This window comes from Argiope bruennichi, chromosome 2 (genome assembly GCF_947563725.1).
Source record: "Argiope bruennichi chromosome 2, qqArgBrue1.1, whole genome shotgun sequence".
In the NCBI taxonomy this organism is placed as follows: domain Eukaryota; kingdom Metazoa; phylum Arthropoda; class Arachnida; order Araneae; family Araneidae; genus Argiope; species Argiope bruennichi.
In genome coordinates, this window is record NC_079152.1 from 37340377 (window position 1) to 37367324 (window position 26948).

Below are 26948 nucleotides of genomic sequence, written 5' to 3' on the forward strand. Positions count from 1 at the left end.
TCGAGGGATGTTGGTATGTAAAATATTTAAACTAGCTTGTAGCTTTCCGTTTTGAAACACTGGACTTTCTTGGCAATTAGTTGACATTTTGAGTCCAGAAAAGAGGAAATACTATTGAAAATGCGAGAAAGGGCGTTTTGAACCTTTATTTAACGTTTATGCTAAAACAATTGATGATATAACTAAAAAGTGAAATTACCAATATTAGACAACTGAAATCACACTCGGAAACAGCCATGGAAAAATAACAAATTTTGTTTTTAAAAGATCTAAATGTTGAAACTATTCATTGAAATTTTTTTTTTTTTTTTTTTTTTTTTTTTTGCTGAAACTATATTATTGAACACTTCAGATAAATTTTATGAATTAAATTCACAAACTGAAAGACTGTCAATGGAAGATACAACAACTAAAGAATAGACTGAAAAGGGAAAATTCAAACTTCCTAAGATAGAGCTGAAAGTTTCAGCACTAATAAATAAGAATATTTAACATTTTTGTGTTCAGTTTAAAAAATACATGATCCCTAATAATTTGACACAATATTCCTAATAATTTCAGCAGCTCCTGAAAGGCCGAGGTCAAAAGTAATTCGTGACTCGTGTAACGGAGACTTTTCGTACATGAGCAGATTAATATCCAAAAGAGCTTCCAGCTGCAAGAGAGATTCGGAAGAGAGGGTTTACCAGTACAAATTACGTAAGTATATCTATTGAAGAGAATTATAAAAAGTTCCATCAGCGGACTCTTATATGAATGAGCTATGAATGAGCAAAGTTATATGAATGAGCTGGAAACAAAAATTAGAATTGTAGTGATTCTAAAAAATCCACCAAAAATCCATTAATGTTATCTTGTTTTCCAGAAGAAGTATTATTACATTGAGAAAGACACATAAACATGAAAAAAAAAAGAAAAAAAAGGATGGTCGAAATAATGCGATTTGATTGAACCTTGATAGAATCAAGAGAAAAGAGAAATGACCAATTAATCAAATAATTGTCTCGCTGTTGTAAAGCTGATATGCCTAGAGATGCATAATCCATGATTTTTTGAATATCAAATAATTGTTCTATGGTTATTTTTGAATATTTGTCCCAAATATCTGTTATTTCAATCATATTATTAATTAAAAATTATTACTTAGTATTAAATATAAAATTTATTAATTGTAATTAATACTTAATTTACTAATTTAAGTAACGTTGATTGAATTAATTTATCCATTTCAGCTTACTTCTTAAATTTGATTTTTTTTTTCTAAACTATTTATTTAGTTTCTTTATTGGAGTAAACCATTTTTTGAAAAATTTGAATTAAATATATATGTCATTTCTTTAAATTGTTTACTTTAGTTCTATATTCTACCAATAGATGGCGCCAACAGTAAACGGAATATATGCAAAGTCAAGTCACAAGCAATTAAAAAGGATTTGTATGGAATACTGCATCATCGAATGCAAATATCGGAAAGTCAAGGTTACTTTAATGAAGTGGGGCGGCGACTTCACACCTTCCAGTGAAGTCATCGCTCCGATAAATTTCAGTGATATACAATTCAATGATACGATAATTCCAATAACCGGTCCGTTCACTTTTCAATCCATTCACAGATTTCTCCTTTTCTGTTTTGTTCAAGGAGCTTCCATTGAACAGATCGTATCGATTGTTACTTTCCAGTGAAGTCACCGCTCTGGTAAATTTCAGTGATATCGTATCGATTGTTACTTTCTATCGTGATCCAAAACCTGAAATCGAAATATCACCAATAAGATCATATCAAGGATTTGAATCACAGCCCTCTTTGAAAAGTATTGATCACTGGTATTTGTGACTTTATGATATTGGTTACATAATAGCCGCTCGTAAAATATTCGTCATCCCTAGTAGAAAGTAACAATCGATACGATCTATCCAATGGTAGCTCTCAAACAAGAATTCAATCATGCAATCAGTGAATGGGTTGAAAAGTGAAGGGTGTGGTTATTCTTAGAATTATCGTATCATTGAATCGCATATCACTGAAAGTGGAGCTATCGCAGGAAAGTGATCGTGAAGTCACCGCTCTGCTTGACTTTCCGATATTCGCATTTGACAATGCATTATCCCATGAATATCATTTCTAATTGCCTGTGATATGATTCTCTAATAACATACATTCCTTTCACTCTGCAGGCGCCATCTATTGGCAGAATATAGAACTAAAGTGAACATTTTAAAGAAACGATTTTTTTTAAATTCAATTTTTCTGAAAATGGTTTACTCAAATAAATAAATTAAATTATTGGTTTGAAAAAAATTAAAATTAAAAAGTAACCTAAAATAGATAAATTAATTCAATCACATTTTACTTAAAATAGTAAATTAAATATTAATTATAATTAATGAATTTTCTATTTAATAATAATTAATAATTTTTAATTAATAATATGATTGAAATAACAGATATTTGGAAACGAATATTTAAAAATAACAATAGCAAAATTATTTGTTATTTAAAAAATCGTGGATTATGCATCTCTAGATTTGTCTCTTTAATGAAAACAATACTGATATTTGTAATACTTACCATATGCGATAGCAGTTACAATGTTATTCTTTGCTCAGGTGGCTGTGATTAGACATTGACTGAAATGATAAAAGATCTCTCAACCAATACTGTATAGTGGGTAAAATAATGTTGTTTCAGATACATTACCAAGAATTAAGGCAATATTACTAACTGATGATGCAATAACAAATGAGCAGTTGCACGATAAAGAATTGCAACATTTAATGAATAATAATTTTTCTCTGAATTTTATATCTTACTATATCTAGGAATATCCTTTCAACTAGGAATATTTCAACATCTAACATTACACATTATTGCCCACAATAATTTCAACACCAGATATTTCAACAAAGTCGTGTTTCTTTTCTTCCTTGTATTAGAAAAACCATCAAGCACATGACAAAAAATTATTTGGCCAGAGATAGAGAAGAAAATATGAGAATGGATAGATATATGTATTAGCTGTAAAAAATGCTAAGGTAACAAGCACATTGAATCTAAATTTGGCCAAGTACAGATGTAAGATTCAGCGTTGTACATATTGCTTTAATTAGTCTGTTGCGCTCTTCAGATGGTATGCAGTTTTGTTTGACATGCATCTCTTTTTCCAGTTGGATGGAAGCAGTTTTATTGCCTGATGCTACAGTTGAAGTGGCTGGCAAAATATTCTAAGGACACTGATTCAGAATACCTATTACCATAAATACAGATAAGAAAAAAATAATTTTGAGCTCAAATTGTTCAGAAACCGGCTTCAACCTGTGGGGCCACAATATCGCACACAACCCATATCATTCTCGATGGATTAGTGAACGATTGCAAAAGACTTGATACGAGGCCACAATACTATAGAATGGAATGATAATGATATTGCATCAATTAAGAACTGTTGTAAGTAATGATAGAACTAAGTAACAGTTTTATAAATTTACTAGAAAATATAGCTTAATTAAAAATTAATAATGAAAACCATATCGTACTAACAAAAATAAGTATTATTAACACAAAATATTCAATTTTCAATTTTATAGAAAAAAAAATTTTATGTTTTTGTCTAGTCTCTATATAGTTACGAAATACCATGTAATATTTTATGAAATAAAGAATAATATTGAAAAAAAACTGAGTAATGCCTTATCAAGAATATCATACCATATGAAGTTGTTATTTCTCGTAATCTATAAACGTTAAATGAAAATATTAAAAGGAAAAATTATACAAAAACAAAGGTGAGACTGCTTTGTTTTTAATATCATATAATTTTCTACATAATATAATATTTAATTATAAATATATAAATAGATTAATTGTTTAAAGAACAAATATAAAAAGAAAACAAAAAAAACATAGAAAATCTAAAATTTATCAGCAAGAACAAATGCTGAACATTTCATTTTGCTGTGAGGCTGATATTCCAAATACGACAGAATTATGCAACTAAAAGTAAGCTTCTGGAAAAATCCCTTAGATACGTGTCTAATTTTTCTCACTTCAATATCTCCGATATAATTTTATTGGTTAAATACTGGGGGAAAAAAATGTAACAGACGGCCTTTTAACAAATACTTACGATTAGTAATCTAGTTTATTACTGGAAAAATCACCCGTGATTATAACAAAAAAAGGCGATTCACTCATCATTATTACCCGAAAAATTATTGCATTTTAATCTTAGGATTGCAGAAAGATCTTATTGCTAAAAGAATTGCTTTAAACCCAACAGCATTTTTATGAAATTCTTACAATATTTTCCGGCATTCACAATAGCGAACTATATTGTGGAGTCATTGTGCAATACCTTGCCCTAATAAGTAATCTTTTCCTTCAATTTAGAACGTTCCTTTTTCTTGTAAATGCTATTAAAAAAAACAGCGAAAGCTATCCCATTTTACATATTTCATTGTACACCATTTAAACTATAGATAATTGGACGATGGAGAGGATGGGACACTATAATTCTTTTACCCAGTAATGATCTGTGGTGAAGCTTTATAAGCCAGATAACAGCGACAGGACACGAGTAATTACTTCTGTCTTGTGGTGTGTTACTTGGCTACGAACTCAAACGTTACGAGTTTGGTCCTTGCTTGTAACTAATCGCTACAGATCTATGAAACCTTTGTATATAGGAGGATATTATCTTGTGATTTCTTCACACTGAAAGAGGAGTGACTATCACAGTGAAACATCAGTTATTTTTCAAACGTGGTATCTCCAATGAAAATTTTCAAAGCCTAAAGAAAAGAAAATACAACCTATTTCAATTAAAAAAAATATTAGTGATTTATGCCTCTAGTTTTTCTTTTTGCATAAAAATTGGGGAAAATAATTTTTAAATAAATTTTTCAACTGGAAAATATGTTGCATAAGATACTAATTAAAGAATGATATAAAAATGTGCATGTAAAAAATGAATTATTTTATTTACAGTGTTCATATATTTATTTATATGTGTATATTTGAATTCATAAACAAGAGGAGTTTATTCAAAATCAAGAAATAAGTTTTTGTGTTAAAACTTACCAGTCGACCTTATATTTATGTATGTCTACTTAAATTTCATGAACTTTCTTTGAAGCTATAATAAACTTGAATGCACTAAAAAATGCACACTTCTTTTTCTACATTTTAATATTGTTTTTCTATTTATAGTATATATAAATATTCAATCAATAATTTTTAAAAATGTGATCGTTTATTCAAGACACCTATATCCACATATCATTAAAAATTCTGAAGCCTTTCACAGCGTATTGCTATTATCGCAAGGTAATAGAACTGGAAAGTAGAAGAAGAAGGAAAAGGAAACTATTTCACTCTTTGATTTCATACTTATAATATTGGATATGGAAGAAGAAAGAATTTCAGTGTGTTCTTGGATAAATTCTTTTATAGATAAAAAGTTACAATATCATGCATTTACTTTTTTCCCCTGTCAAATTGCAGTCTCTAATACTTGATTAAACTTGACAAATTAGATGAAAAAAAATCGAATATTTTCAGTTAAATAAATATAATCTTTTACGTATTTTACTTCCTTCAAAATTGTTTTTATTGATATCATATCATTTGACTACGACAAAACAATTTATTTTAGCAAATTCTATGATTTTACCAAGTTGATCTTAACCATTAATCAGATTTTAGACAAGAAATCATCTTAGAGAAATGAAATATCATAAATTAGAAAATTTTGCTCATATGTTGCTGAAGAAGAATATTTAAGGAATAAAATGTTGCTTTATTTTTTAAGTGTATGTTTTAAGCATTAATCAGTAGCAGGCTAAAGAAGTCAAAGTAGCTCTATACACTCTTTTCAATAACACTCGTCACATTCTTATGTGCCACTACACTCTAATTACCTTTCAATACAATGGAGGAAAGCAGCAATGCATACATTTTTTCACCCATCTGCGTGGTTTCTTAATCTACATGGTCAAAATAATCGATAAAATGCGACACCTGAGTCAAGACTTATTTTGCCAAATGAAGCAAATATGTTTGATGCATGACAGACAGTTTAACTAATTATCTACCATTCTACTGACTTAATTGCTAGTAGTTAGATTCAGACAAATTCGTTTATCTTAGCTATTTATAGTACAATAAACTTTATATGGGATGTAAATTATCAGATTCTTTGAAACCCATTTTCTAAAGCTGGAAGATTATTTCTTCAAGATTATTTAAAGATGAAACTCTCACTTTCTTGCCGAAGAGAATAAGGAAATGTTTCCCAATTTCCACCGTCGTTCTTCTTTCCGCTACTGCTGCTCCTGAAACTGATAGATTATTCATTTCTAGTCAAGGCAAAGGTAAGTTTGGTAGATGAATAGGGTTGTTAGAGGTATTGAATAATTGCAATCCTAAATATGATAGATGAAAATAATTTGTTTGTTAGATTAAATCAAATTTCATTGATCATTAATCTTTTGTCCTCTTTTTTTTGTTATTGTTGGATTGATTCGGATTTGCTTCATTTCCTGAAAAAATACTTGAAGACTATTTCCATCTTCTTAATACCAGCAGTTGGTAAAAGAAGGCTTAGAATATTATTAAGAAAGACAATAATGTAAGATAAAGTCCCTTTGCCCTACTTGCATTTAGTCACATTCTAATTTCAATAAAATTTGGTAAAATTTTATGTTTTACTCATCTGTTTTTGTGCCCCAATAGAAAAACATGCATGCTCATGATATAATAAATCAATAAAGAAACTACGAAATTATGAATAAGATAAAGCAATAATTTAATTTATTGTTTCTTAATGGATTATTATCATTTATATTTGATAGTAAATTCAACAATTTTAGATTTATAATGTTACTAGCGTGCCATCAAATAGATTTCTTTTTTTTTTTTTTTTCAAGAACGTTACTTTCTGATTTCAGCGAAGGCGTTGCCAAGATCTAAAACAGCTGTAATCGGGTTTACAGCTCAAGTTGTGCTCTTCATCACATGACTGCTGTGATTTCTGTATTTTATAAGTTCATCTAAATTAAAAAGATGCCGAAAGATTCGATTGCAGCTTCAAAAGAACATTCTTTGGTAGTTACTAGAGATTTCATATCTCAACCTAGAATAAGTAAGTATAATTTTCATAAATCTTCAAATTTACATAGGTAACCTCAAATTCGGAAATTCAGTAAACATCAACAACCTTTCAAATACTCATCACCGTTTTATGTAAGTTTTAGTGGAAATATTTCTTAACCCTAGAGATATTAATTATGAATTAGTTTAATTACTAAAATTGATGGATTATTTGTGAAATAACTATTATTTTAAAGGAAGTAACCATTATCGAATTTTCGAAATGAATTTTTTCAAGTTTTTAAATTTCTATGAAATGTTTTCTTCTGTCTGGGATGTTTGAATTATATATCATTTCTTGATAAAAATTTTATTTTATGTTGATTCATAAAAATAAAATTGAAAGTATTCGCTCTCTATCTAATTTGAATCAGTAGTCTATCTAAAGAATAAAATAGTTTTTATGGTGAAATTTTAATTCTTCTATGATTTGCATATAAATTGATTTCGATTTATAATATAACCGGAATAACTAATAAACTGGTGAAAGTATCCAAAATGCATGTAGATGAAAACCTTTTATTTTCACCTTTACGTAGATAGGCAAGATAGACAATAGGGTCATAAATTTCATCGTTTTATTAGTCTGTAGAAGAGAAATTGTGTTTTTTTATTTGCTTTGCAGCAAAGAATTTTAGATACTATCTTTGTTCAAGATTTTAATTTTTTCTTTTATTAACACATTTCACTGTTGATTTTATGTGTTTGGTTAAAATTTTATAAAAATATTTTCTGCATATGTCTTTGATATAATGTCTTTTCTTAACTTTTAGTATCTTTAGTGGGATTTTTTTTTTTTTTTTACTTCACTTATTCTGTAATTAAGGAGTTTGTAAAATATATAAAAAAATAAAACAACATTTTCAAAGGTTTATTTATGTAATAATATTTTTTGTTTCTTGCTACTTATTAATTATACTTTGTTATGAAAGCTGTTATATTTAACTGTTATTTATAATATTAAATAATTTTGAAAATATCTAAATCAATGTTTCTGAATTTTTTTATTATAAAAAATTTTAAAAGGAAAGAGTAAAGTTAAAGAGTATTAATGACTAAAGGAAAATTTGCTGAAATTTATAAATGGAAACCTGCAGAATAATTTCTTGTAACCTTAACAGTCATGATTAAAGGATATTGTAGATTAGTACTTTATTGTCACTTAATCATTAATTTCTATATTTAAATGAAAAATATCTAAATGGATGAATTCTGGAATTTACTTGGATGTTAGAGAGTTATAATACTTCACACAATTTAAGTTCAAGAATTCTCATGCATTATCAAACTGTTTATACTGTGTGGTCAGCAATAGATTTTTTTTTATTAACAAAAAATACATTAAAACTTCGTCTGGCTCTTGTCTATAGAAATTCCATAAAGTTAGAAGGCATTATATTTTTTATTGACCATGTATAGTTTAGACTTCATTGATCAAGTGTAATTTGTTTTCAAATCTTATCTTATAATGCAAAATACATGTTAAATGTACCAGTTTTTCTTTAGGATCAATGTAAAATAAGATAATACTTTCTAATCCTAAAAAATTATTCAAACTAATATGAATGAGGATTGCATTATAGTATGCAAAGCCTTATTAAGGTGATTCTTCTCAACATATGAAGCAGTAGTTTGTAATATTTTCATGATCTCTTTCTTTCACTGATAAAGTTATTGCTCCACTGAGGCTGTTGTCTTGATCTTTTCTAATGAAGTCTCCTCAGTTTCTTACTGTACACAGTATGCACTCTATAAACTCTTTGGTAGTTAGTTTTTATCTATGCTTTTATTTTTGTATTGTAATGTGAAACCATAATGTCTGCCAAAATGTTTCATAATTATTTTTCTTAACTGTTTATTTTGCTACTCTGCTTTATTTAAAAAAAAAAAAAAAAAAATCACCTACACAAACAAATGTCAAACAAAGTTTTACAACTGAAATACAGGCAGAATTCTATATGTGAAGTCGGGATTTTTTCTCGCCACTTGTTTAGTAAAACATTGGTCAGCTTTTTAAAAATTTTATTTATTTTTTTGTTTTGGTCATTATTTAAACTTATTCTGTGAGATTTGATTGTACATTTGGCTAAATATATTGAATATGAAATATTTTATTTGAAAAGAATCTTTTGGTTCTATAAACAGTAATACAGGTAATGTAATATATAAGAGGGAAATAAGTCACAAATGATTTAAAAGAATTTGTTATAAAAATTCATTTTTCAATTTTTTAGATTTAGATCAAGTAGGTAGCAAGAGTAAATTTTTTCTGCTTGTTTTCTTTGGTTTCCAAATTCAAATTTGTATATATATTCAGATATGTATGCATTAATTTGGCAATTTAGTTTGTTTTTAAAAAGTCTGTTCTGAGTTCAAAATATTTTATTTTAATAGATTTTATATATAATTTTTTATTTCTTTTTCAGCCTACAAAACAGTATCTGGTGTAAATGGACCTCTTGTAATTTTGGATGATGTTAAGGTATATCATCATTTAATCTTTTATATTTAAGATTTTCTATTTTAATCTTATAAAGGAATGTCTTCATACATATGTATTGTAAAATAATTTTTGAGCAATCTTTATTTTATTTGTTACTTTAATCCTTAAACACTGTTAGTTGCTTTTAAGTAATATAACTAATTTTCTCTTTTAAAATATGATGAATGTAAGTTCAAATGCCCATTGCTCTGTCCCCTACACGGGGACATCTCAAAATGAGGATGAGAAGCTTCCGGCATGGTGGTTGGTTCTTGACACCTGGTAGATACACGAAAAGGTGGGGTCTGGCTCCTTCCATCGATGACAGGATGTATTTCCTTAGGGAAGGATTGTGCCATGACTCGTGATGGCCCTTAGGATTCAACCACAGTTCCTGTCAGTGTTGTTGTTGCAGCGGTCCAGTCATTCAGCATTTTTTTTTATCCCTGTTTCTTCGGGAGGGTCGGAGAGTCAGTGATATGACTTTGCCCATTGCTGTTGATAGGATGCTTTTTGAAAATGCAAATAAATCGGTGACATGTACCTGATGAATGCTATGAGATGTTGGATTATTTTTTTACTTATGGTTTCATGTTCTTTGTATTTTGCTTATATTACTGAGAATAGTGTTTTTTATTCTGCAGTGTTAATATGGAATTAAAAGTTATGGTACTTGTAAATTAAGGATGAAAGAGACAAAACTTATGAAATGTAGCACAAAAACCAAATTGGCTGCAATCCTATGAGCGTGCTTCATGCTTCTAACTTATGAGAAGAAAATAAGTGTCTGTGTGCACTATTTATACAAATGCTGTTTGATTTGTTTCCACCAATAAATCGTTAATCCTTCACTATTAATTAACACTTGCATCGCAAGTGACGAGATGATTCATATCTACTCAAGGTTTTTCTATATTATTGCAGCTCTATTTCTTTATATTTAGTGCAGAAGGTGGGACAAAGGCACATCATTGCTGCAATGAGTTAAGAAGCATCAAAGTTGCTACTTGAATACTAAGATATCTAAGTTACTTTTATAATCTGTCACTAGATGTAACTAAGATAAAATACGATTTTTAAAAAGTATTTTTACTATGATTTTTGCAAGAAATAAAATATTTGAAATCAGTTTTTGAAAATCGAGCATTTAGTTGTTAATAATTTTCTGAAAGAACAAAATATAGAAAAATGTTCACTTACACCACTTTAAAAAAAAATGCATTTGCAAATTTCATTAATACAGAATTTATTTTTTAGTTCCCCAAATTTGCTGAAATTGTACAATTAGTTTTGGCGGATGGAACTGCTCGAACTGGTCAGGTACTGGAAGTCAGTGGGAAGAAAGCCGTTGTTCAAGTTGGTATTTCTTTTTATTATGCAAACATATCCTCTCTTTCTTTAAACTGTATTGACTTATGCATAGTTAAAATCTAACATAAATTGCATTAAACATTTAAATTTGATTACATATTATGTAATTTTTGTATTTATGCGTGATATACTTTCCAATTGGTTTATATGCTCTCCCTAAAATATACAAATAAATATAAGAAAAGTATTGCTACGGAGAGAAAAAAGGGCATGTTATTGATGTGAAACTTTTACGATATTATTAGCAGACATGGCACATTTTCATGGAAATACAAATTCCAGCTTTTTAGATATCAGGTTTTATCATTCATGATATTATCCTTTTATGTTCTAATCCTGTAGTGTTTTTAATATTTCAGACACATTTTGGGTCAGTTTGTTTTATTGATCAATTAATCATATTTATTCTATTTCTTGTTTAGGTTTGACACAATATGTTGTTTTATGATGTACTATTTTTATTTTATTTTTTAAATTCTTCCAAGCCTGTGCTATGCCTTTATTTGATTTTACGTTGAGCATATGACTTTCACAGCCAGTGGTTGTTACACTTGAATCGTCTACCTTTTATTTAAAAAATTATAATGTGGGGAAAAAAACTGAATTTAAATTTTTTAGAGAAAAATGAAATTAATTTGGAAAAAGAAACTACACTACCTACAAATTTACCATGCAATAATAAATTAAGTTACTGAAATAATTTTTTTAGATATTTCTCTTAATAATATTTCAATTAAAATATAACACTTATATAATATAATGAACATTTTGCTATGCTAAAAAGTAATTGATCCTTAGTTGGTATAAAAGTTAAAAATTGTTACAATGTTGAGATTTCCTTAAATCATGTATGCTCTTGTTAAGTAAATTTTTTTTGACCCCATAAAAAGGAAAGGGGGAAAAAATCAATTTCTAACACTCTACTTTATTCAATTCAGTACTTTCAAAAACTGCTGACTAATTTGCATGTTTTAAGAATATTGAATGTACAGCATGATTTTGATACTGATTATATAGAAAGAATGCTATGGAGTCATGAAAATTTTCCGATGCAATTTTCTTTGATTGTTTTGATGTAACTGAATTTTCTCAACTATTTTGCATATTTTTAAAAGTTTAATACAAACTATATTTAAATAATTACACAAAGGTAAATTTCATTTTATTCATATATAGTTTAGAATATCTTTTATATGCTTTTGCTTATCATTAGTATTGAAAATAAAAATATATAACAAGAATTTTCTGTTTCCAATCAAATTTCACATATAGATAATTGAATTTTTGCTAGATCAAATATATTATTGTATAACCCAGGCAATTCTTTCTAGGATATGTTGGTTAATAAAATTTTTCTAGTTAATAAGGATATTTTTATAAAAATATGTATAATAATATATATTAAAATAACACATTTAAAGAGGGATAGAGTTGTGACTTAAAATATTCACGTTATGCTTTCCAAATTTAATTAAATAAATTTGATTAAAATTATATTAACTTTGTTAAGATAACTGCTGTATAGTTTTAAAAAGTACATTTTATGACGAGAATTAAACCTTCTATTAATATTAAACCAAAAATTTTCTTGTATAGGTTTTTGAAGGAACATCAGGCATTGATGCTAAACATACACTATGCGAGTTTACGGGAGATATTCTTCGAACACCTGTATCGGAAGACATGTTGGGTATGTAAATTTATGCTTTGTTAAGAGTATTTTTTTTAAAGTAATTTCGACTGTTTTGAAATGAAGCACACAGAAGAAAAAGTTACTGTTACTAAATTTTTCAAAAATATTTTTTTGATGGTTTTATATCTAATTTCTTTTTTTTAAGAGTAAGTGAGAAATTTTTTTAGAAGTATTAATTTGCTATTATAATGTTCCCTTTTTTTTAAAGTCTCATTTTTGTTATTTTTAAATGTAAATAGATTTATAAGGATTTTTTTTTAACTGTGCTCTTGTGATTGATTTGATTCCATTTGAAAACATTTAATAGAATATCAACTCTCAGAATGAAACAAACTGCAGATAATTTCTTTTATTCAGTAAATTCATAATTAAAATAAAAATGTGAAACATAGTATTTTACAGAAAAAATGTGATTTAAAAAAAAAATTATTTACATTCTTTTTACTGCACAGGTCGAGTTTTCAATGGATCAGGAAAACCTATTGATAGAGGACCACCTGTGTTAGCTGAAGATTTTCTTGACATTCAAGGTATTTTTTAAATATATACGAAACAAAATATTACTGTTTATTATTTTTTGAATCATTCGATTTTTATTTTTACCTCTCCTTGAAAAAAGTCTTTGTATTATTACTGTACTGTAAAAGTACAAAAAAGATTCTAATATTGTTTTAGAATAATATTCTGTATTCTAAATAAATTTATAAATTACTTATATAAATTTGAATGTTTATTTGTTTGAACCATGTACAATTCCACATCCCTTGACATCCCTCGAAATTTTTATGGTTGCTTAAAGGTGATGAAATGGGAAATAGAATAATTTTATGCACTTCTGCCATAATTTTGGAACATATTGTTGCTCAAGAATTAGTTTTATATCATCTTAAAAATTAATATATAATATTTTTTATCTGTGATAAATTTTATTTTTGTAAGACTGTCTTATTACAGTAAATTATTCACAATTATTGGGCAATAATACTTCTTTGAATTGAGAGTTCTAAAACTGCTTAGGGTATAAAATTGGAAAACTGTATAAGAATTTGAAACCTGTATAACATAAAATTATGTGCGTTTTCCTTTTCTTATACAGAATAAACAAGCACAGGCAGACATATAGGCTTCCTAGACTATGAAGAATGTGTTTCAAATGTGAAATGGTTTGCCTTTAAAAAATTAAAATAATAATTTAATTTCCTATTTTAGAAAACTGTTTTGATTTGATATAAATCAACTGTTTCTAGAATAGACAAATATTCACTGAAATGTTATTTCTTGATCTAAGAATGTTTACAGTTTTTACATTGGATATCTTGAATATATGTTACAGCTTTAAATGTATTTGGTTTATTAAAATTCAGTTTTATTTCAATTCTTTTTGTGATATTTTCAATCATATGAAAATATTTTAAAGTCTAATTTGTAATGTTATTTTCAAAATAACAAATGCTTTCTAAAATTGCTTAATAATTCTCATAATTTAATGTTCCAGGTCAGCCTATTAACCCATGGTGTCGTATTTATCCTGAGGAGATGATTCAAACTGGTATTTCTACTATTGATGTAATGAACAGTATTGCCCGAGGTCAAAAGATTCCAATCTTTTCAGCAGCTGGTCTGCCTCACAATGAAGTAATTTGCATATATATATATTGTTTGTTTTAAGTGTAAATAGATATAAAATTAAAATACATGAAAAATTTAGAAGAATCTATGGTATCTTGTTAATTTTTCACATTATATAATTTTTTTTTTTTTTTTTTTAAATTTTGCCAACAAATAATGAAATTAATTATTGATTTCTTGCAAATCATATCTTTCAAATTTTGTGAAAATTTTTTTTTCTTGAAATTCATTAAATGAATTAAATTATATTTTAAATTTTTTTTATTGAATTATGAATTGTTGTACATCTTTAGAATAACATTAATTCTTTTGTTTAATCATATATGTGTGTGCATCTCTTTATATAATGTTGTCTTTAACTTTCTTCCTCCCTATACAGATTGCTGCTCAGATTTGTCGTCAGAGTGGTTTAGTTAAAAATCGAGATGTGATGGATCAAAATGAACATGATAACTTTGCTATTGTATTTGCTGCTATGGGTGTAAGTATTATTTAGTAACAATTAAATTAAAAATAGCACTATTATTTATATATTTTTATAAAAACTTAAAATGCAATATATATATATATATATATAATATAGAATTATGTCTTTTAGTTTTATTTTTAAAAAATGCATGTGATCTTAATGCTTTTAACATTCTGTATTTTTAGAATTATTTTGAAAATGATTATGACTAATTCAAGATTTATTTTAAACAGCTTTAAGATTTATCTTTTAAAATTTGTATTTCTTTAAGGAAAAAGAAGTATGAAGGGAATCTTTATTGCAATAGTTCTGTAAAAATAAAGCAATTAAAAAATTTTTCTTGCCTCATTGTTGTCAAAAATCTTTTTATGCTTATAATTTTTTTGAAATATTGGAAATTGGCAAGTAAGTAATTGCAGACTTCATAAAATGCCAGAAAACTATTTTAATGTAATTTTCAGTCTCTGAAAGTTATGTTAAAATAGATTTTTAGTTTAAATCCTTATTGCTTTTCACTATAGAAAGCTTCAAGCAGAAGATATTATTATTTTGGTTTCATTTGTATAAAAAATAATTGAACTTCTATTGATTTATATTAATAATTGCCTAATAGAATACATCATTTTACAAACTGTATGTAGTATTTGAATATTTAAAATAGCAATGGATGGATTTGTTAATTTTTTTCTAATTTTGAAAGGTTTTTTCATTTTAGATACTATTATCTATTCATTTAGGTGCCAAATTATTCTATGTACTAATATATTTTTATTCTATTTATTTCAGGTCAACATGGAAACAGCTCGCTTCTTTAAACAAGATTTTGAAGAGAATGGTTCTATGGAAAATGTGTGTCTCTTTTTGAATTTAGCTAATGATCCTACGTAAGTACTTCTTTTCTAGATTTAGTAAATGCTTGCAAACATTTTTAAGAGGAAAAATGCCTTACTTATATAGTCTGAAGGAAATTAAGAATTTAGGTTTGTTATTTGATTTGGTTCTGAATGAATGTATTTTTTGACGTTGCAGTATTGAACGTATTATTACTCCTCGTCTTGCTTTAACGACTGCCGAATATTTAGCCTATCAGTGTGAGAAACATGTTCTCGTTATCCTGACTGATATGTCATCCTATGCTGAAGCCTTGCGAGAGGTAATATTTTGTACTAATATTTTTTTATGTATTAATATTTATTTAATTTTAAAAATAAATTAGACTAAAGCTGAAAAAAATTTTAAAATGTATGAGCATTATGGAATTTTTACCGATTTTTACTTTTTAAATACATTTGAAATATTTTTTCTATTGATATAAACTCTTAGTAATTTTTCATGATAAAGGAAATTCACTTTGTGGAATTAACTATTTTTTCTAAAAATACATAGGTATCAGCTGCCCGTGAAGAAGTACCTGGACGTAGAGGTTTCCCAGGTTACATGTACACCGATTTGGCCACAATTTATGAAAGAGCTGGCCGTGTTGAGGGTAGAAATGGTTCCATTACCCAAATTCCTATTTTGACTATGCCAAACGATGGTAAGGTTCTTTTCATAATTTATTCATAAATAGATTTAATTGTCAAGAAAAATGTCTCCCAATTCCATTTTTTCTTTCTTTTTATGAATAAATATAGTAATTATAATTTATAAGTTATGAAACGTTAATGTAAAATTAATCATTAAATTTAAGAGCAAAACTAGACTAGCATCAAAAAGTTCAATTCTTAACTGAAATGCTTATTTGAAATATGGCTCTTATCATCAATGGATTCATTAAATCTTTTTAAAATTCATTAAGTGAGCAATTACAATACAAAGTATCTTTGTATACCTATTAAGAATAGAAGTAACTGCTTAACTTGTGTGTGCATTAATTTTACTAAATTTTCAATGCCTATTTTTTTTTTTTTTTTTTTTTCAGTCTTGAAAAGAAAAACTAGCAAGACAGTTTTTGACAAATCAAATGTAATAATTGAGCCAAGTCTTTAAGTGTGAATCTTCATAAAGAACTTATATACTTTTAAAGGTTTAAATTGTTATATGTGAATTGTATTTGGATATCTAGATAATTTCACAAATATCTAGTAGTTATCTCTGCTATCATATATAATGAAAATGTCTCAACAGTATGATGAAATGAATAGGATGTCAGACAAGTTGGCTTTGAATATTTCAAATGATGTAAATTGTATTATTTTAAAGTGCATTTATTTCAGAACCTTTACTAGTTAATTAATAGTTTAAATAAATATTTGGTAACTTTTTAGTCTAAAAATTGTAATTAATATAAATTTGGATTAGATTTTTTTTTTTTTTGTTCATGATGTTATATGCTTCTTAAACATTTTCTTGATTTTCTTCAGAAGTATGAAGTATGATATCAGCAGATGCATGTTGTAATTTTTAAAGTATTCTTTTCAAATGCATATAGACACTTATGATATCTTTGACATTTAAGGACTAATTTGGAATTTTACTTTTGTGTATTTAGCAAATTGAAAATTTTTTTACAGTACCACAAATTAAAAGAACTATCTAGCATTGAGATCTTTCTTTAGGAAAGTTTCTGTTTAAATCTCTATTATTTTGCAATATAGTGATAAAAACCAACATTGGGGTATATATTTTGATCTAGTATTAGTTAATGTCCATTAATTCTGTTTAAATGAAATTTTTTCTCCTTTAGCATGTATTTTTTTTCTTTTTACATGAACACTAACATTTACTTATTGTTTTAAATGAGCTTTTAGTGTTAGTTTAAATACCATTGTTTTATTTGAGCATAATAGTACTAACAAAATATTTTCTTTTGTTAATTTTTCTAATAACTATTCTTGTTTCAGATATCACCCATCCCATTCCTGATTTAACAGGATATATTACAGAAGGTCAAATATATATTGATAGACAGCTGCATAACAGACAGGTAATTTCTAAAATATTTGTTATGTTTTGTTACATAATTATTTTAAAACAATGTCTTCATGGTTGAATTTTTTTTCTTTAGATTTATCCACCCATTAACGTACTGCCTTCATTGTCTCGATTGATGAAATCGGCTATTGGTGAAAATATGACAAGGAAGGATCATTCTGATGTTTCTAATCAGTTGGTATGTTGTTTTTTCCTGTTATTCTTACATCCACCTTGTATTTCTTTTAACTTCCATACATTTTTATTGGACATTTTATGTAACAATGATTTTTTTTCTTTAAAAAAATTTAGATTAAATAAATGCTGGAAATGTAGATTTGCATTTTTTCATGTACCTACTAAAATTTTTTATTTCGACTAATGAAACCATTAACAGATAAATTAAAAATCCTCTAAGATTTTATTTTTTCGGACATTTCCTCCACTTTTGTCACCATTTTTTTTAAAATCTAGCTTCCTTGTAAAACTTATTCTGTGTAATGTAGTTGCATTATGAAATAAATTTTTGGGATTTACTTCTGTTAATCCTTTATCACACACACCCATTTTTTGAACATTAATACATGTACAGGGTCATTTTGACCTCAAATTATCAGGCATTTACCCCTTATCTTATGATGTTTGTATAAAAATAATATATGGACAGAGCATATAAATGCTTTTTTTTCTTCATGTAAATATGTTCTTATTTAAGATGCAAATGCAATTTTTGATAGAAAAAAAACCAAAAATAAACCTAGCCTTTCCCCCCCCCCCATATCTTTTCTGTATTCATTTCCCTTTTCTCCATTGTATCCATATAGAACTTATTATTTTTAATGTAAGTATTTTTTATTGGAAGAATAAGAACATTTATGTTTTACCCATAGTTTACATTTGAATTTTCTTGAAAACGCTTAAACATACAACTTTGAAAGTTTATAACTTTTGTCTTTTATTTTTATTTAATAAAAAAAATACTTTTATCATGCCTTATTCAGAATAAAATGAATCATGAATATAAATTTCAAGATAATTTATTCATATTATAAAAGAATGCATTTTATAAAAGAATTTGCTGTTTCTTTCAAGAGGAGGAAAGGACTTGATCAGATTTTGCAGAATATTCAGAATCTGTTTTTTGTTATGATTCTGTGTCATGTTCTAAAATTTCATAAATATATAATAATTATCATAAATACTGATGAGCTATCATCATTTTATCTATAAATAGGTAGACTTACTAGAAAATCTTTGAATCTGTTCAGTTCACTCATAGCCATAATATTAAAAGTATTTGAAATGGTGGCACACGCAGGGGTCAATTTGACCCCCTATCCTCCTGTAAAAAATCACATACATTGTTTCATTGATTTTCATTGTTCTAATTCTCTTCTTGCTTCCCCATGAAAGTATAGAAAATAACAGGTATAAAACTTTATAAATTCCTATAATTTCTAAATATAATAGAAAGTATGAGGTCAAAAAGACCCCTTGCGTGTACTGATAGATTAATATAAAAAATGATACCTGTTTCTCTTATATTGAAATTTAATCTCTATTTATTTATGTTTATTATAAATGTGTTTTAAAAATGAAATCTATGATCAGAAAAGTGAATTACTATTTTAAATACTAACAGATGAAACTTTGTCTCTATTTGCATGCTAGAGTGCAGTCTTTTTAGACCTAGATTTGCTAAATTTGGTACAAATATATTTTAAGGAAAAGAAAGGAAGGGGGAAAAAAAGTAATTATATTTCTGTGCCATTAATTTTTAAATAATTTAGATTTTAATTATTTAAAGATTGAGACAAATTAACATTTTCAGTACTAACACATGTTGAAAAAAAAAGAAAAATTAAACTTTTATGCCATCTCAAAACAATTGTTTTTGTGATAATATTAAAGCATTATACATTTTATTTTTTCCTATTTTTGCAACTTTTGTTAATAAAAACTGAATTATTGAAGGGGCCTAATATTTCCCCTGATGTGACAAAAGAATAAACATACATTATAGCTTATTACAAAATAGAGCAGCTGGCAGGAAATTTGGGAAGCAGATATTTCTTGAGTTAACAAGTGGAAATAATTTATCAAATTTTCAATACATATAATTTTTTAATTGTGGATATTTTCAATGCATAAAATACATTTAATTACTTTTGTGCCTGTGTTTTACTAGCAGATTTTAATGTGAAAAATAATTTTTCCTTTTCATTTGAGAAAATTCTGTATTGCTTTGTGTGGGATTTTTAGTTCTGTTACAAATATATGGTAGTCCAGTCTTTCAATTAAATAGTTTTATAGCCCAGATACATTTAAAGATTGTATATAATTATATTTTAAATAGTGTTTTAGCATTTGTTTGACTTATAGGAATTATTTTATTTCAAATATTTTTATTTTAATGCCATACTTATTTTAAATTCAAATATGTTTTGAATTGGTTCAATGTGACCTAAAGTTCTAAACAGCATTTGAGAAATGGCAATTTGTAATTGCATTTATTTACAATTTCATCAATATTAGATTTAATTATCTAATGACAAAGTTTGAATTGTTATAGGTTAATTGATTTTTGCTATTTGTTTTGAAAGGATCTAAATTCTACAGGGGTGTTTGTGCTCCGGGGAAACCCCGGAATTCCGGGGATTTTGAACTTCGATACCCGGAAATTCCGGGGATCGTCGTTCAAAAGGAAGTAGGAATAATAATGAATTATTTATTTTGATCTGGGTAATTTTGTTTGCTTTGAAAGCAGAAAACGCAAGGTCAGTGTGTGTGGTGAAAACTTTTCCTTTCTTTCTCCAAAGGCAGTGATAATGCGTGAAAAGGGGGAAAAAACTTCTTTTTTGTTCTTTCCTTATTGCGAGTTATGACTCATTCCCCCGGTTCTCGGACATTCTCTTCTGGATTCTTTTTGGCAAGTAGGGCGCGGCAGAAAAAAAAGGGAGAGACTTTGTTCGACCAGATGTGCGATCACGTTACCTGGGTTCAAAGGTCTTAATTTTGCAAAAAAAGTAATTCATTGAACTTTTATAATTAGGTCATTCAATACTTCATAATTGTAATTTTTCATTTCTCCCCCCCCCCTTCTCGAAACTCCAAAATGTCGGTAGTAAGTCCGTAAAAGTTTCAGGGGATTTTTTGGGGTCCCACAAACACCCCTGATTCTAGTTTTGAAATTGCTGCATCAGTTAAATAATTGATATAGAAATTTTAGCTTTTATTTACAGAATTGAGTAATGGTAATTAATAAGTTGGACAAACCAGCTGATGAACAAAAGTAGACAATCTTTATGTTAAAATTACTGATAATTTATTTGTAATATTTGGTAAAAAATTCTGTAAATCATTGTGAAGCTTTGAAATAATTCATAGGTAATATTTATTAATTGTTTGAAAAGTCTGAGATTAGCACCTACAATTTTATATAAAACTTTTAGTAATTCATAACAGCACTGTGTGACTTCAAATTAAGAATTCTTAATTTTTTTTATTGTTGCATAATTTATAATAATTTAGTTGTAATTTCTTAATGGGAAAAAAAACACCCTTCATTATTCAACAGAAAAAAAACTTAATCAGAAATTCTCGGTAACAAATTTTATTAAGCCTATTCAATATTTTGTTTCAACTACTTAAAATTCAAGCATTGAATCTTAAAGAAAGGCATTTTGAATATTGTTTCCCACAACCTACTTGTAGTTACAGCTTTTAGTTTAAGAAGAACTGTTAATTTATTATTTCAACTGCTTTGTTTGACCTATTGTGATTACTTTGTTTTAATAATAATTTCAAAAGTCTAAAAATATCAAATGTTACTATTTTTTTAAAAAAAATTTCTTTAAAGTATTTTTTTATATCTTAAAAATATAAGATCTAAAATTTGATTTAGTGGAATTTATTGTTAATTACCATCAGTGTTGTATCACAAATTTAATAAAAAAGTTTTATTATGAGAAAAAATGTATTTTCATAGTATTTTGATTTGAAAATTTTATATGCCTACTTCTTTTATTTTTAGTATGCTTGTTATGCTATTGGTAAAGATGTGCAAGCTATCAAAGCTGTCGTTGGTGAAGAGGCTTTGACTTCAGAAGATCTTTTGTATTTAGATTTCTTGAGCAAGTTTGAAAAAAGCTTTATTTCACAAGGTGATAACTTTACATTGAAATTTTATATGTTTTGATGATTAAATTTGTATTTTATTTAGGGATTAAAGTAATCTCTTTCTGTTGATTCCATTCTTGAAACTAAAGATTATATTCATGAATACTTGGCTGGTTATTATATGACCATGAAAGAAACCACTTAAAAAATCCTTTTAAATGTTGGGAAAAAAAAAAAAACTAAATATAACCAATATAACTTTTTATGAATAGATATTAAATGCTAAAAATATTATATCTTATTTTCATGAAATTGAATAATTTTTTCTTGGTAGTCCAATTAACTTAAAAACCTTTTTTAAACAAAGAAAGTGAGGTGTAATGATTTTTATAACAAATATATTTTAATTGATACCTATTGTTGTATCACTAATAGATTTATTACAAATTCAAATTCTATTTCTAATACTAATATGCAGCATAAAGTATTGCTTTTAATTTTCCAAGTTTACATTTTAATAATCTATTGTTAAAATTCTAAAGAATGTTCAGTCTATATAAGATGATTTGTTTTTCTTAAAATCAAGCAGTTTTTATTCTTTTAAATTTGTAAATTGCCGAAAATACATGAATGTTAGAAAACATAAGAACTTTGTCTTGGTAGTTTAGCAATATGATTGGAAAATCATTTAAAATAATATTTTCAGTTAATCTGTTATATTATTGTTAATTGAACTTCACATTTGTTCCTAAAAAGGACATTTTATTTAAAAATCTGGTTGACAATATTGTTAGGAAATGTGGCAATGTAAATAATATATTTGTTCTAGAAAACCTGTTGAACATTTTGAAGTTTGGGTAATAGAAAATATTAACATTAAAAAAATTATCATCATATCTATATATTAGGAAATTAAATATTTATTGCATATTAAATTTACAGGACTCTATAATAAAATCGGATTCTTTTGATCATGTATGAAGTTTCATTTGTTATTGTTGTGAGGATGAATCACTATTTATTTATTTTGTAATAAGCAATTATTCATACATTTTTTTTTTTTTTTTATGATTATTGATATCCATGAATATTTGCATACTGTGAGTCTGAAAGCACGTCAATTTGAAATGGTGGAGGCTGTAATGGCTCATTAATTGGGAAAAAATTGGGTCACTTATGCAGTCAATCAGCATCTTGTTTGTTCATTTTTCTTGTGACTTGATGATACATTTATTTTATTGGTTTTCAAGCAATTTTTTGATTGATACTTATTGTTGTATCACTAATAGAATTATTGTGTAAATGAACAAATTCAAATTCCATTTTTATTACCACTATGTACTATAAAGTATTGCTTTCAATTTTCCAAATTTACTTTTAAGCCTTGGTGATATCTGTGGAGAGTTCTCTTTTTAAATGGTCAAAGAATTGAGTTTACTTACATATATTCATTGATGTTCTTAATATTCTTTAGGAAATTATGAGAATCGAACTGTATTTGATTCTTTGGATATTGGATGGAAGCTTCTCCGAATTTTCCCCAAGGAATTGCTTAAACGAATCCCACAAAGCACATTAGAAGAATTTTATCCTAGAGATAGTCGTCATGCAGAGAAGAAAGAACAGGAGAAGAAGGCATAAAATTGCTTTGGGTGAAGTGGGTAAGTAGTCTTTAAATTCTTTTTTTAACTATAACTTCTCTGCATTCATTTTGCAATTTGCATTATGTATGCAAATTGAGTTATAAAATATGAATAATAAATATAAAATTTGTGAATAGTAAAATTTAATTCAGTTCCATTTTTCTCTTTAACCTAGTAGTTGGAGAGATCTGAAATATTATAACTTGTTTATTGGACATTTAAAGTAGACATTCTATGGTGATATAAAATCATAACATTTATATTAATCTTCACATTTAAATCTAACATTCTATTGAGTTTTTTTACCTTCAACTGCTGTTAAATCTTGAAATGTTATTTTAAAAATTTCATTTTTTTATCTTAATATTACCTAATTGAGGATTTTTTACTGCAATATCTTCTGATATAATTTTCTAAATTTAATATAAAAATTTAATTTATTCAGTTCATTACTGTTGGAAAGTTATTGCATTAAAAGAATATATATATGTCAAGAATAGTAAAAATTGTAATTGTATCTTAAAAAATATTTAAACATCCTGATTAATGACAACTTCCCTCTTTAAATGGTAAAAATCAAAAGAAAAAAAAATTCATAACTTTACATAATATTTGTTTTGAATTGCTTGATAGATTTACCTTGATTTTCCAAAATGCAAAAGTTTCTAGGTCTTAAAAAGAATGGATATAAACATGATGCATGAACCAGGAATAATTAGATTATTTTTATTTGTAAATTATATATTATTCATTAAATGATAAAGTGGCATTTCAATTGTAATTTTTTGAGTGAAATCTTTTGTTTTTCAAACTTTTGCTTAGATTCTTTAAGATTTCACTTTATAAAATACATTTTATTAACTATGGTAGTTTTATTGTTCATATAATTGAAATAGTTGAATTTTTTCTTCCATCTTTGACTATACATCATAAGAGTTTTAAAACTGACATTTTTTAAGGCTTCAACTCATGAATTTTATTTGATAAAAACAAAATCCCTGACATGCAGTTTTTGAAATTCATTAAATTTTACAATAGAGGAGGTAACTATTTTGTATACGTAGGAAATATAAACTTTAAAATTAATTATTCGTTTGAAGTATTTATTCTCCAACATATATGAAATATATTGAATACCTTAGATGCTTGGTAAATGAGCTGCAGTTTGAAGAAACAAGTGCCTTAAACTAAATTTATTTTCTTTCCCTAAACTTTGTTATTATTTGTAATTAAATGTGTTACCCTGCAATTTTTTATAGGTGTAAAAAATACTAGAAGTAACTAATGTTTATCGATAAGAAAGTTACAAATAACAAGAGTAGGACATTTTTAATTTTTCCAGAAGACAGTTTTTGGATTCATTCCTTTCATGTAATTGCTGATTCAGTTTTGTTTTATACTAACATAAGTTTTAAAAAAAGCTTTTTAAAAAAATGTAGTTCGAAGAAAGAGGTTTTAAACCACACAAAAAAGCAAAAAGAATGTAAATTAAAATTTATTTTTTTAAATGATGGAGATATCATGTTTAATAAATATTTTCCAAAAGATTTTAGTAACATTTTTAATATTAATTTGTTATTTAATTTCTAAATAAAAATCTAATAATATTAAGTATAATTTTGCTTCATGTGTTTTTCTTTTTCTAGGTCTTAAAAACTGCCATTCCAATTTAGGTAGAAAAGAATCTAGTCTGAAAAATTGAGTAACAACAAATATATCTTGTATGGTTGTGATGGTTCTTTCTATTGAACAAAGAAGCTATTTTGCGAAAAAGAGAATTGCCCCTATTTTTTTATCATCTGTTTTGTCTTGATTTAAGTACTTTATATTCTTTTGTATTTTCATTTTACATACTTTCAACAAAGAAATTAAATATTTATTTAAATTTGACATTGTATCTGACCTTTTTCTTTTTAAAAATATTATGTTGTGCTGGATTGTATATGCTTTTGTCATCTGTATGTATTTTTTTAAAAAAATGAGACAATTAAATATTTTACTAATTCATATGAACTTTGGTGTTAGAAACGAAAATTTATTTATTCAGCTGACATTTAAGATCTGTTATATTTTGAAAATGATAATGAAATGTTATAAAATAACTGTTACAGATTTTTATTGATTATGAAATGTGGCACCTGAAATCATTACTCATACAAGATGTAAATATATTTTTCATTTTAAATTGTGATTGTTGAATTTGGTGTCATTGATCTATATGGACTTTGTTTCAAAAAATGAATCTTTAAACCAGATATAGTACTAGTTGGTGTAAGATATATGTGCCTCTGTACTTAATCCAGAAATACTATCTGTATTTTAATTTGGTTTTGAAGTGTATAGTAATAAAGTGTTAAAAAAATATCCTCCTACTCTTTGTTGTACTTCACATACATTTAAAATCACTTGATTAATGACTTCACATTTAAAATTTCTTGATAAATGTCTTCATAAATGATTACTTTACATTTTTTTTTATTGTTAAAAGTTAAATAATTTTAGAAAATTTAAAAACTTCTTTTAGGAATGTTATGATATCAGCTTTAGATACTTCAACTGCTCTTTTCACAAACTATTAATCGTGACTATAATGTTTGTAAAAATCATTTTCTGAAACTTATAATGGTCTTCTTAATGTTGAATATACAGATTTAATGTTTGTGTCTAAAATAGACTAATGCCAGCTAAGTGAAATATTTAACTGCCTGATAAATAATGACTAGTGTGACATTTGCATCCAGTTCTCAGGGTAGAAGCTGCATTTATATTGGTAGCATTATATTTTGTTTGGATAAATTTAAATATCAGTTGAACTTTAGGCTCTTGTCTATATTGGTAGTGGATTCTTGATGAAATTTATAATGTATGTATGTGGGAAATAATATTATGAATTCAGAAAATGGTGTTTCTATTCACAAATTATTTTATTTTGAAAAGATACTATTAATATATTATGATATTTCTTGTATTATCTCTTATTTTGTGATAATTTCGTCAAAATCATCAACAGATAACACATTTCTAATATGATTGATTAAAGCATTTTTTAATTAATACATAATATCCAACTTTAATTTCAGTAGTACATGAACAAAATGCTTTTTTGGTAATATTAATCTATCAAAAATTTCCGTGTTATTCACAATAAATTTCTTTTTTTTTTGTTTGTTCAAATGAAAATCAAAATGTTAATTGTGTCTGGAATGGAAGCTAAAAACAAAGGACTTTTTTTTTTAAAAAAAAGTATTTTTTTTGTGTGCAATTGTAGCATTTATAAACTGACAATAATGCAATTAATATTAAAAGAAATTATTATGCAACAAAAGACTAAAATAGTAAAGGACATAACAAGTATGTATAAAATTTATACAGTGCTGTTTAATATACATAGAAAAATGGCTTATGATATAGATTTTTTTAAAAACTAATTACCGTCTGTAAAAAAATTGGTCAATGACTAGCACTATGAAATGAGTGTTGCT

General features: G+C 26.3%; 2 protein-coding genes across 2 annotated transcripts in view; one reads left to right on the plus strand and one right to left on the minus strand.

Annotated features, from left to right (window-relative positions):
• Positions 1 to 2643, minus strand: part of LOC129962164 (glycine receptor subunit alpha-2-like) — a 44197-nt gene extending 41554 nt beyond the window's left edge. The window contains exon 1 of the mRNA XM_056075902.1: positions 2570 to 2643. The gene's annotated coding sequence lies outside the window, so the exon portion shown is untranslated. The remainder of the gene's footprint in view (positions 1 to 2569) is intronic.
• A 4310-nt stretch (positions 2644 to 6953) lies between these two features.
• Positions 6954 to 25832, plus strand: LOC129955014 (V-type proton ATPase subunit B). Its single transcript, XM_056068189.1, has 15 exons — positions 6954 to 7139; positions 9574 to 9629; positions 10887 to 10985; positions 12597 to 12690; positions 13146 to 13223; positions 14189 to 14328; positions 14702 to 14803; positions 15578 to 15675; positions 15821 to 15944; positions 16178 to 16328; positions 17635 to 17717; positions 17799 to 17903; positions 21738 to 21867; positions 23298 to 23484; positions 25113 to 25832. The coding sequence occupies exons 1-14, from the start codon at positions 7061 to 7063 to the stop codon at positions 23462 to 23464; spliced, it is 1506 nt and encodes a 501-aa protein (XP_055924164.1). The 5' UTR covers positions 6954 to 7060; the 3' UTR covers positions 23465 to 23484; positions 25113 to 25832.
• The last annotated feature ends 1116 nt before the right edge of the window (positions 25833 to 26948 follow it).